The sequence below is a fragment of the Benincasa hispida genome, chromosome 10 (genome assembly GCF_027475165.1).
Source record: "Benincasa hispida cultivar pf3 chromosome 10, pf3_genome.v1.1, whole genome shotgun sequence".
In the NCBI taxonomy this organism is placed as follows: Eukaryota; Viridiplantae; Streptophyta; class Magnoliopsida; order Cucurbitales; family Cucurbitaceae; genus Benincasa; species Benincasa hispida.
In genome coordinates, this window is record NC_143487.1 from 35,480,808 (window position 1) to 35,494,545 (window position 13,738).

Consider the following 13,738-nt stretch of genomic DNA (forward strand, 5'->3'; position numbering starts at 1 on the left):
ATGCAAGTGGATCATGTTTAAGTAATAATCTAAGTAATCTGTAGTGGATGGATAAGGTTGGATACTTTCTCCTAGTGACACTACGAATACGACCCGCTTTATAGTTGTTGCAATTGTTGTAAAGTGTTACAAATGATCTGATCCTGATCGTTCATGTGGAAACATGTGAGTAGGGGTATTCTATATAAAGAGTTTGTATAAAATCGGACCACAAAATGGATAGTCTCTCTATATAACATTGTTACTATAGGAAACTTACATTTTACTAAGATGACCATAGGTGACTTGACCTTAATCTTGAGTGAGTTGTGAACTTTTGCTTATGATGACAATCCTTTTATGGCAATTTTGTTTATTTTGAATGTTTAAATTGTAAACTTTGGAAACAATATGTCTTATTAAATAGACAACACCATGGATGGAGTATAAGAATTCAAGTCTTCTCTCTTTTCTCATCCAATAAGATACCCTTATTCAATGCTCATGGCTACACATATCTCGACAAAATCGACAAGCAGAACACAAACATTGTCATGTTTTGGATTTTATTTGTGCCCAACTTCTTTCTACATCTTGCCTTGAGAAATTTTGAGGTGAAGCTACACTCGCCTCTATCTATGTTATCAATCATCTTCCATCCTCCCTTCTTCATAACATGTCTCCTTTATGATACTTCTCCTTCTTACTCACACCTTAAAGTATTTTGAGGTGAAACTGTATATATATACACTGTTTCACGACCTAATGCTTCGTTTGGTGTGAAATTGTTGTTCACATGCAAATCGACCCGACCATGCTTCGTTTCACGACCTGGTGTCTAAGCGACTGATCGATGTCAAATTGCACAAATTGACGGGTTTGGCAGTTCGATTGGCTTGGTTTTGCATATTTCTTTCATTGTTTTGATTATTTGGCTTCAATTTTGCACTGAAATTGAGCCGAACTAACTTGCCTACCTAATCTCTAGGACTATCATTATTTCTTCACTATTATGTCTCTAGTTGAACTTCATCTTATCATGAGGTTGGTACTAACCCTCTTTAGCAAAAAGCAACGAATGAGAAAATCCATGCTTTAGAAAATACTCATATATTGGATTACTTCAATTTGCCCCTCAATAAACGACCTATTGGCTATAAGTGAATTTACAAGATCAGAACACACTTTGATGAATCTATTGAATGATATAAAACCTCATCTAGTTGCAAAATGTTATTTTCAAGAATATGACATTAATTATAAAGAGACTTTTGTTCTAGTCGCTCGAATGACATCTGCTCGTATTCTTTTAGCTGTTGAAGTTGCAAAACAATGACTCATTTTTTAGATGGACATTAAAAATGTCTTTTCCAATGGCACCATATATGCAGAGGTTTATATGAAACCATTACCTAACTTGATTTGGTATTATTGACTGCTACATCATCAACATTAATAAATCTGAGTGTTTCTTAACCCATTTTGATGGTGTTCCTCTCGAAGATGCCACACTCTATCGATAACTGGTTGACATCTAATACACCTCATTATAACTTGTCAAAATATTGCATATGTTGTTCATATTGTTGGGTCTATTTTACAAATTTGTGAAGGCGCAATATTTAAGGCCAATTTGGGCAACTGTGTTCTTAAAGAATTAAAGTTGGAGATTAGTTTACCAATGAAGTTCTTCTGTGACAACAAAGCTGTGATAAGTATTGATCAAAATCCAATCCAACCTGATTGTATAAAACATATAGAGGTTGATAAGCACTTCATTATAGAGAATTTGGAGGAAGGAGTAGTTTGCATCCCTTTTGTTCCTTCTAAAGACTAGACTGCAGATATTTTCACCAAAGAATTATTTAAACCAATGTTTGAACATCTTTGAGCAAATTAGGAATGCATGACATCTATACACAAATTGAGAGGGAGTATAGTATTGTTATATATTTAATACTGTAAATCTAGTTGTTTAAATATTTAAGTGTATCATTTGTATCTAAATTTTTTTTTTAGGTAGTTTGTTATTTTATTCATAGTTTATAACTAACCCTAAGTTATATCTTTAAAAAGGCCATATGACTCTTAGAAAATATGGAGATTTTATTATTCTCAAACTTTTCTTATGCTACTTTTGAGTTATTATGAGTTTGCTGACTCCTTGGTGATACAAGTGTACTTCAACATTCTACTAATATACTTCAATGATCATTGTGACAGTTGTAAAACTATTCAGATTGCTCACAATGATGTATTCCATGAATGTACCAAGCACATTAAAAATGATTGTCACGTCACTTGTAATCTCATAAGCGACATTCTACTATAAGATCCATCTCCGCACAAAAAGCAACCTGCTGACATCTTTTAAAAAAGTATCATCATTCGATTGATTCACTCAGTTACTTCAGAAACTAAGTTGACTTCTACTATACCCTATTAAGTTTGTGGATAGCCACACACACTCACCTACCCATCCGCGCACACACCCACATCCACACCCATGCATACACGCACTCATTCACATACGCACACACCCACACACAAAACCGTCCACACACACTCACATACACACACCTGCCCACATGCACACATGCACACATGCACTGTCTATCTATACGCGCACACGCACGTACACACATGTACATAAACATGGATGCAAACATTCACACACATAGGAATTCTATATATAATTTAGAAAATGCACACGCATATATATATATATATATATATATATATATATATATATATATATATATATATTATGAATTTTTAATTCACAATTCAAGCTAATTTGGGTATAGTTTCCTTCATATCTATCATGTATTCTTCATATGTAGTGATACTAATTATTCAATAAAATATCAAAATTAACAATATATAATTATATATGAACTTATATTGGATTATATTAATTTAATAGTATCAGCTGTATTGTTGTTTTTACAACCATAGAGAAAAAAAAAAAAAAAAAAAACCAACAACAAATAGGCATGTTATATAGACATGAAACGTTTGCGCTAATAGAAAATAAGGATAAGAGAGCGTAAAAATGAATTGAAAAAAAATTATAAATTGCTAAAATTATGGAACAATTCAAATAGAAAAAGATATAAGTGGGTAAAATTTGTGGAATCTTTCATAAAACCCATCAATTGAAACATTTTTGGATTAAAAACATTTTTATCAAAATTAGTCATCGACCATTAAGAATCTACTTATAATAATAAAAAAAATATTTAAATTGAATGTAGGAAGATACATAACACAAAAGTATTTTTTCAAGGCATTCCTGAATTGTTAGAAGAAAAAGAAATTAAGACCTTAACTAAACTGCTGCCACGTGACACAATATCAAAAGCATTAGAGTACGAAGAAGAGGTGCAGTTCATTCATATATGATAATAACACAGCAGAAAAAAAGTGGAGAAGGTGGGACACACAATAAAATACAACAGAATACAACAAAATGACATTTCAAAATACTAATACTTGAAATTAAAAAAGGGGGAGGGTGGGGGAACCAAAGTAATAAAAAACGGATTGTCCCAAATAACCAATGAAATTATTGAAATCTCCAACGCCATACTATTATTCTTAGAGCTTCCTTTTGTTTGCCATTCCTTTCTTACATTCTGGACTTGGCTACCACCACATTCCCTTCTTCTCCCAAGTTCACTGCTCCTTCCCTCGTCCATGACTCCTTGAACTGCTCCTCTGTAACCCCTGCATTTCAAAATTCAAACACTTCATAATCTTATAACTCACATTACAAATTCATAATCTTAATGTCAATCCAATAATGACGACTTTGCTTGCCTTTTCCCATGGCAGCCGTCGACGAAATCCCGCCTTGAACCGTCTTAAGATACCGATCGTAGTAGTTAGCACCGGACCATTTCTGATGAGCCAATGTGTCCACTCCGTTGTTTCTTTCCTCTCTTTGGATTCTCTCTACATAAGCCAGCATTCCCCTTCTCGCGTAATCTCTTGCAAATGTGTCGACCACGAGCGCATCCGCGTGGAAACCGGCCAGCGTTATGAACTGCCAGCAGAACCCGAGCCTCGCAATCCTCGGGATGAACTCTTCCATTTGCTTATCGCTCATTCCTGATGCATCCCAGTTGAAAGATGGCGATAGATTATAAGCCAACATTGTTTCTGGGTGTACTGATTTCACCCCTTTTGCGAATGTTGTGCATTCAACCAAATCTGGGCTTGAAGTTTCCATCCAGATTAAGTCTGCATGTGGTGCGAAAGCCCAACCACGAACAATCGCTGCCATTACTGAACCTTTGAACCTGTAAAACCCTTCTCTTGTTCTGGGCAAATCCCAATCCCAGAAGAGATTCTTCAGCCCTAATTTCTCTGCGATTTCACGACCTTGTTCGTTCGATATGCATTTCTCGTAACTGGAATGGTTCATCCATTCATCTAATTTCCTCCTCTTTTCACTCTCTGTCGCGTTTGTATTCATGATTGCGTCCGTTACACATTCCGAAAATGTCTTCAATTGCGCCATGGAAATCCATTGATCTTCTAGGGCTTGAAGTTCCGCTCCTGTTTTTCCAGCCGCCATGGCTTCTGCTAAAACCCCAGCTAAACTCTTCCCTCTCAAATTAGGGTTCGTCGCCCCCAAAATAAATTGATGATCTCTACTATCAACATTCGTTTGAATCAAAGTGGCTGCAACCGCATCGGTTCGAGCCACGAGAATCGTTTCAACCCCCATCACATCGAACTGCAATCGAGCCGCTACGAGGCGATTGATGTGCTCGCTAACCGCCACCAACACTTTCCCAGCCATATGACCGCACTTCTTCGTAACAGAGGATTGATCCTCAATGTGAACACCGGCGGCACCGCGTTCCACAAATAGCTTACAGAGCTTCACCGTGGCGGTGGTGCCGCCGAAGCCGGTGTCACCATCGGCAATAATCGGTTTGAGATAATCTACATAAGGGGTTTTGGCTCGTTCCTCTCGACTCATACTCATCCTTGCTTCCCTCTGTTTCCGATCATGGTACTGTTGAGCGAAGAACAGATGCTCGACCTTGTTCGGAACGGTGTCGTATGGGTAATCCGCGAGGTCCGGGCCTGGTTCATTGGTGGAGGTATGGGTTGAAGAGCATTGCCAGCCGGAGACATAAATGGTGTCCAAATGCTTAGCCATCATCGTCACTTGAACAGGGTCTAGAGCTCCGAATGTTCTCGAGGCTGTGCCGTTGGCTTGGTGGTTTTTGAGGGTTCGCCATAGCTTCTTAGCTAAATCGTTTGAAGCATAGCTTTGTCTCAGGCTACCGCGTAGTGACACCACGTCTTTGGCCGTGTACGGCCGTCGTGTTAGCTTGAACCTCTCCGAATTCCACCATGCCTGTACCTCTGCAACTTCCGCTTCAAATCTTCCTTCTTCTTCCATTATCTGTACCATCAAGTAATCTCAAAACTGTTAGTATTAGTATTAGTAGTACCTGCATTGTAGTGGAGGAAAAATTAACAGCAAAATTCAAGTGGGTTAAAGAGGGGATGTTTAAACAAACAAACCATTGAAGGAACAGAGAAGGAGGCAGCCATGGCTAGAACTGAGTTGTAATGCTTCTTTTTGTTGTTTATAGAAGTAGTTTTCCCTTTTCTCTCGACAATAACGAAAAGAAGCTGAACGCAATGCAGGAGGTTTGTTCATGGGGTTGTATTTATAAGGGGAAAGAACAAAAAGGGTGAGACGATCACATCCTCTTTGAGATGGGTAAAAGTGAATAAATTATGGATTTAGATAAGAAACGAAAGCTACAGAAACCAAGAAAGTATGTCTAAGTGGATTTTTGGAGGAAAATACACTTTGATTTTGTTCATTGTTATCTTCAGAGGTTGATGGAAACTTGTCTGTTGTGAGGTGCATTTGCAGGGCACGTAAGGGAAACCCATCCCTCTCTCCGCTGCCATACTTGTCTTTCTCTCATCTTCTAAATACGCATAATCTTTGGTAATTTCTTTTACGCTTTTTGTCACCATCAATTTTTATTTATGTATAAACTAAGGTTCTCCCTCCCTTGTCAATCACACCCTCATGCTTGAATCTGTCCACTGTAATCTGTTAACCTTCTTAGGGGATTACGGGATTCTTTGAAGGTCCGTTTATATTGTAATGTAATTCTATTAAATTTATTCTGTTTCCACGATTTTCAATTTAACCCTATTTTTTACCATTTTTACGTTTTACGATCTCATTTCTATTTCATCATTAATTCTTTACGTATTCTAACACTCTTCTGTTTTGATTTCCAGTATCTATATATATATTACTGGTAGGTATTTTTTCTTTCATAGGAGTTCTTAATTTCACCTTTTTTTACGTGGGGTGTCCTTATAATTTACAATGTGTTGGCGCACTCACTTGCAACTAAAGGTATTGGATAAATAGAATTCTTTTCATCTTCATATTTTCGTACCATGGTGATTTATGTTGTGTGTAGTTACTTGAGTTTGTCGTTGCTTTCTTAAAAAAATGTAATTGATCACACTCATAAAATTAATAATCGAATATGTAGCGATATTTCTAAAAAATTGCAACTATAGTAAAATATATTAATAATGATAGAATTTATTAATGTTATATTTCTATTAGAAATATGATCATCACTTATAGAGATGGAATTATTATATTTGTATGGTATTACATCTATTAATATTTTGAGTTTCGAAAAAAAAAATTAAAAGGTGTAAGTTTGTGGGTCAAAATAGGCGTCTGATGAGCAAATTTAGTAGAGTTCATCGAATTTCCATCTAGAAATGTAATCGGCCGACGTGTCGAATCCATTTGTCGACACAGTTCAAGTCATTTTAAGATGGACGTGTAATGTGTCGTAATGAGAATGCAGAAAGGCAACCATTTACAAGTTTCTGCATTTCTGCATATGGCTACACATTGGTATTTATCCGAAAGCTTAAAACTTTGGGTAGATCTAAGATTTTTAATTTTATTCTTAAAACTTTAAATGAAATCCTACTATTTTGTATAAGGATGTTGAAATATCCCGACAATCTAAATAATTTAGATAATCTAATCTAAAATATAAATAATTTAGACCACTCAATTCAAAATACAAGGGTTGAGTTAGTTTTTATTTTTGAGTTAGATTGAGTTGATTTTTTTTTTTTAATTTTTATGAGATTGGGTTGCGAGTTGGCTATAAAAAATTTGGATTGATCTAACCAATCCAAATTATATATATATATTTCTTTTTGTTTAAAGTTTTATTAATTTGTGAATTTTTAATATTTTCCTTCTAAAATTGTTATGATATCTATTTTTGTTTAAAATTTGTAATAAATATTATAGATATTTAGTATTTAATATTTGAATTTGATGCATTTTAGTTTTTAGTCATGTGTTGTAAATAAATTTACATATTTTCAATTAAAAAGAAAAAAAGTTATAACTTGACAACCCTCCCAACCCACCTAAGATTGGATTGGGTTAGGTTGGAGAATTTATTTACATCTTTTGAGTTGCCAACACAACCAACCCTAATTTCAGGTTGGTTCAAGAATCACTCCCAATTCAACTCATTTACATCCGTAATACAAAATACATGATGAAAATCAATATATAAGAATAAATAAAAAGAACTTAATTATTAATTTAAGTAATTTTTATTTATTATTTGACTTAAAAGAATACCTGTGGATATCAATATTCTATCTATACATTCGTAAAACTAAAACATTAGTGTCAACATTAACATCTTAGAGTGCATTTAGAGCAAGGGTTATCATCAAAATATAATAACCACTTCTTACTATAGTAAAAACTATTTCAAAACCTCAAATTAGCTATAGTATTTACTATTTACTACAGTTTTTACTATTTTACATTCATCATTTTTTTATTATTTGCTACCGTGTTTATTATTCCCTTCTCAAACTAAAATAGTTTACATCTCAAACATATACTATTATAACCCAAACTAAAATAATCTACACCTCAAACACAAACTATCATAATCCAACTATAATAATTTAGGACTATAATAACTAATTCATTATCCCAAATTAAATCTTTACATCTCTATTTTATTTTTACATTATTTAATAATTTTTACTTTATCTTTTCTTATGAAGTACAGATACTTCATGCAAGGTAAAAAATTAGTATCAGACACGTATCAGATATTGATACTTCACAGACACGCGATTTGCGTACTTTTTTTAAAAGGAAAAAGACAAGTAACTCATATAATTTTTCCCCATCTAAAATTAGGCAACCTATTTAAAAAGCTCATTACTCGAGTCCAAAACTAAAAGAAAAATAAATAAATAACAGACCAGACCATAAACTAGAATCATCTAATCTCCATCTTTCACATTTGAGTCTCCACAATGTCCACCAAAATATAAACCATTTAGATGTCTTCAACAACAAGTTCTTCATTTATCTTCATACTTCCCTCTCTAATCTTTTCTTCTTCTTCTTCTTCTTTGCAATATGAGTCACTTTTCTATTGCATTTCATTAACTATTGTACTTCAACATCTTAGATGTTGCTTTTTTTGTATTGTATTTCAGTGTTTGTATTATATTTTGTGTTATTTTTATTAACTTGTATGCTAAATTTATCTATATCATAGATTTTTTCTAAAGAAAAAAAAATGTATTTTCAACGTATCAGTATTCTCGTTTTTTAGAAATATATATATTAAAAAAATATATAAAAAGTGGTGTATCCTTAGACGTATCCGTATCCGTATTTTAATTTTTTAAAAATTGACGAATCGTGGTATCCAATCGTATCTGTATTGTATAATCGTATTTGTATCGGTACTTCATAGATCTTTTCATTACAAATATTTGAATAATTAATGAAATGATACATTATTTTATATATGAATGATATTTAGACTATAGATATGAAATATCACAATTTAATAAGTAAAAGGGAGGATACGAGTTGATAGAGGTTGGAAATGGATAAGCATGGGTGTGTTTCAAAATATAATTCTATCTTGAAAATGAAAACGTTGGCGTATGTATTAAAAAAGCCTCCAAAAATTAATTAAAATTTTTCCAATAAAACAGTTAAAGAGAGCATAGAGTATGAAAATGAAATGAAATTAAATGATCCGTAGGGGTTGAAGGGATCGAAACAAGGCTGCGTCAACCATGACTCGATCTATCATAATGTCCATATGAACTTAGCCGATAATAACTTGGTGTACATCCAACAACCCTTCCCCACCGCTTCACCTCATACTTTGTATTATAAGAAAAAAATAAACTTTGCATTGCATCCTAACCATTTATTCTATTTATATTCTCATGTTTATCATAAACAAATCAATATTATTATTTCAAAAGTCGGTAATTTATACCAACAACTTTAACGAATGGTTGAACGCTAAAAATATATGAGCTACTTCGAACAAGCATATTGCTTTTAGTTCATAGATATATAAATTGTAGTTTGCATGAATTTTCAATAGTTTATTGAATAAATTGATAAGTCGATCATTTTCAACCCATCAAGTAAAATCGTGGTTTGTTTAATCCAATGATATTTCACCATTGTTTAGTTAAATGTACCTATTGAAAAGTTTGTTATTAATTTATACACGTCATTTAACTTCTATACATAAGTTTGTGTTGACTTTTTGTTATTAATATCTATTCAAGTAGGAAACATTTTTAACAATGGAAGCTAAATAATTAAGACTCCATTTGATAATCAGTCTATTTTCTCTCTATTTCTTACACTAATTTACATGTTTCTTTTAAATATAATAGTTGAATTCTTAACCAAATTTTAAAAATAAAAATAAAAAAATTATTTTATTTATTTATTTATTTTTGTAGTTTTTAAACTTTGACTGATCTTTTAAATTAGTAAAAAGTAGATGATTAAAAAAATTGAAGGTAAAAATAGAGTTTATAAATTTAATATTTAAAAATAAAAAATAAAAAACTAAATAGTTATAGTAGTAAATGTGTTATTTGTTATTGGAAATGGATGATGATTAAAATTAGTTAGTCCTCGGGAGGCGTGAGAATAAAATTGGGTTATCTTCAAAGGAGGGTGGAAAATGGGGGCCAAGAGTGGCCATTGAATTGCGACCTTGGCCATCCCATAGATTGGGTTACCCTTTTTTGAGCACTTCGAGGAATATCTCTACATTTTATCTTCTTTCTTTACTTATTTTTTCTTAGATCTCTCATATCATCCACATCATTTAAACATATATATTATGTATATTCTCTTTTGATTCTTATGTTCCCCTTTCTAACAAACTCAAATTTTTTCCAACATCTATGGGATCCAAATCTGTCAAAAAATTTATAATGGTAAGAGTAGTTTGAGAAGCGAAGTTATGGTAGTCTAGAAGCTCACCAATGTTTGTGTTAATATATCAAACCATTAGAAGTTTGTTATAATAAAATACTCGGTCATACATGTATATGCTATTCTTTTAGTGAAGTAGAGTTGTTTTGTTTTCCATCTCACATGGGAAAGTAGAAGTTTGAAGGTGAATCTTTTGATTTTCCTTTTTCCTTTTTTTTTTTCATCATCATTCCAACTTTCACATTTTGGACATGTATTTCGGAGTGGATTTTAACTAAGGATAGAGCTCGGAAATCCTAGAAGGAGGAAGTTAGGTAAAAAAGACTATAAATATAAGAATGAGGCACCAATGGAAGTGTAGAAAATAACAAGGTATTTAAGTGAGTTTTATTGGATTTTTTTTTTTGAAAAAATTAAAATCCCAATGACATTTTGGTAATTATGGGAAAGTGGCAATTTTGTAATTATATCAATCTGGTTGATTAGGGCCAAAATTGTATGTCTCCTTGGATGAAGGGAAATAACAGCCGTCTTGTAGCAAGGGAGAGGCGCGCGGCCGACTTGAAGAAGAAAAACGTTGAAGCAGCCTGGGGGAGCCGAAGTGAAACGCGGTAGCCAGCGCCGTAACCGTAAACCGTGAAGAAGATCAAAGTTCGGATATCATCCGACCGTGGGTGGTTCGTTCGGTGTGTCTGCGGTGTGAGCGTGGGTATCTGCACTAATTCGATCCGGTCTGAGCAGACTTTTGGTTCTGGGTGGGTTCTGTTTCAGCACGTGGGTTTGCTACAGATCTGGGTTTGGTGGTTCGCCGGTCTGAGGCAGGTAGCACACTGTTTTGGGCTGTTTTGCTGCGGGTTGTTCTCAGTTTTTCAGAGGAGACGTTGTGTGCGGATCTCTCGGTATCAGTGGATGATATTGAAATTACAAATTGGTGATTTCATTGATTATCTGTAATTTGTAAATTCCTTTATTGCTCATTAATAAAATTAATTCAAGCTGGTTCTCAAAGTGGATGTAGACGAAACTGGTCGATATATCTTGGTGTTCTTTACTGCTTTCGATTTATTTCTGCTGATTGTTTGCGTTTTGTTTGACCATCTAAGTTAGGGTAAAAAACTCTTACAAGTGGTATCAGATCTTCAGTTGATCCAAGGAGGGTGTGTGGTAGTGTGCTGGCTTATTCATTCTTTATTCGGGATATTTTTGTTGGAATTAATTTGACAGATGACTTCGATGTCTACACGGTTCGAAGTTGTTAAATTTGATGGGAAAGGTGACTTTGGGTTATGGAGGAAAAAAATTAGGGCTATTCTGGTACAACAAAAGGTAGCCAAAATCTTAGACGAAAATGACCTTCCACCAACAATTATAGAAGCTGAAAAAAGGATATGGATGAGATGGCCTATTCGACGATAATTCTGTATCTGTCAGATAGAGTGCTTAGACTAGTAGATGAGACCACTACTACAACAGAGTTGTGGAAGAAATTAGAAAGTCTTTATTTGACTAAGTTCTTGCCAAATAAATTATATCTAAAGGAGAAATTCTTTGGATATAAGATGGAATCAAGTAAATGCTTAGAAGAGAACCTAGATGAATTCCAAAAGATTATAGATGATCTCAATAACATCGGTGAGAAGATGTCGGATGAAAATCAAGCAGTTATTCTTCTGAATTCTTTGCCAGAATCGTATCGAGAAGTTAAGGCAGCTATTAAATATGGACGGGATTCATTGTCCATGGATATAGTGTTGGATGCATTGAGAACGAGAAATCTTGAGATTAAAAAGAACGCAAGGATGGAGAGTTACTCATGGCCAGAGGCAGAAGTGAGAAAAAGAATGAAAAAGGAAAAGAATCGAGATCCAGGTCGAAATTAATAGGAAAAACCAAAAAGTGTTTCCTATGTCATAAAGAAGGACACTTTAAAAAAAATTGCCCTTTAAATAAGAGCAAGGAAGCATCAAGTAGTAAGCATGCAGGGGATTCTAGTGCAGCAAATGTTACTGGAGGTTTTGATGGTGTCTAGAATGCTTGGATCATGGATTCAGGGTGCACGTTTCACATGACTCTTAATCGGGATTTCTTAATTAACTTTCAGGAAAATGATGGGGGATTAGTTTTGCTTGGTGATAATGGTACTTGTGATGTAAAAGGAATTGGGTCAGTTCGAATTGCAACACATGATGGTATGATCAGAATTCTTACAAATGTAAGGTATGTTTCAGAACTCAAACGAAATCTAATTTCTCTAGGCGAATTAGATAGAACAGGTTATTCCTATAAATTTGAGAATGGAGTTCTAAAGGTTATCAAGGGTTCTTTGGTTAAGCTGAAGGGGACCTTGAGGAATGGTCTTTATGTGTTGGAGGGTACTGCAGTTTCAAGTAGTGCTGCTATTGCATCTGGGAAAGAAACAGATAAATCTATGTTATAGTACAACAGACTAGCTCATGTGAGTGAAAGAGGTCTTCAAGCTCTTTCAGAACAAGGTTTGCTTGGAGGAGTTAAAGACATTGAACTCCCATTTTGTGAACATTTCATAATGCGAAAGTCTACCAGAGTGAAGTTTAGGAAAGGGAAGCATTCTACCAAAGGAAATTTGGATTATGTTCATTCAGATTTGTGGGGTCCTACAAAGGTACCTTCTATGGGAGGTTCGAGATACTTTATGTCGATCATTGATGATTTTTCAAGAAAGGTGTGGATGTATCCACTAAAACAGAAGGATGAAGCTTTTGGGAAATTTCTTGAATGGAAAAAGCAGGTTGAGAACCAGGCAGGAAGGTAAAGTATCTGAGGACAAACAATGGTTTAAAATTTGTGAATAACAAATTTGATAAATTTTGCAAATCTGAGGGAATTACGAGGCATTTCACTGTTATGTACACTCCACAGCAGAATGGTTTAGCTGAGAGGTTCAACATAACAATTATGGAGCGTACAAGATGTCTCTTGACAAATGCTTCATTACCTTTGAAGGTTTAGGGGGAAGCTGTCCAAACAGCCTGTTATCTTATTAATAGGAGTTCGTCTTCCGCTTTAGACCTAAAGACTCCTCAGGAGATATGGATAGGAAAAGCTCCAAGTTTGGATCATCTCAGAGTGTTTGGATGTTCAACTTATGCTCATGTTAAGGAAGGGAAGTTGAGTAAGAGGGCACTGAAATGTATGTTTATTGGCTATCCTCAGGGTGTTAAAGGATATAAACTTTGGTGCTTGGAAGAGGGTAGAAATAAATGCATTATCAGCAGAGATGTGACCTTTAATGAAACAAAGATGCCATTTCGTGTCAAAGAGCAGCAGAAACAACAGATAGTTAATCAAGTTGAGGTAGAGGTTAAAATTGATTCTAAAGCATGGCCATCAGTTAGTTCAGGTGATTCCAGTGATCAGTCATCCAGTTCTGATGGTAGACAGTCT

At 34.3% G+C, this 13,738-nt stretch overlaps 1 protein-coding gene across 1 annotated transcript; it reads right to left on the reverse strand.

The window, feature by feature from the left end:
- Window positions 1-3,351: 3,351 nt before the first annotated feature.
- ICL (isocitrate lyase) lies at window positions 3,352-5,712 on the reverse strand. Its single transcript, XM_039044568.2, has 3 exons — window positions 5,527-5,712; window positions 3,802-5,404; window positions 3,352-3,708 (listed from the first exon to the last, which is right to left on the reverse strand). Exons 1-3 carry the CDS (start codon window positions 5,554-5,556, stop codon window positions 3,611-3,613), a joined length of 1,731 nt encoding a protein of 576 aa, XP_038900496.1. The 5' UTR covers window positions 5,557-5,712; the 3' UTR covers window positions 3,352-3,610.
- Window positions 5,713-13,738: the final 8,026 nt, after the last annotated feature.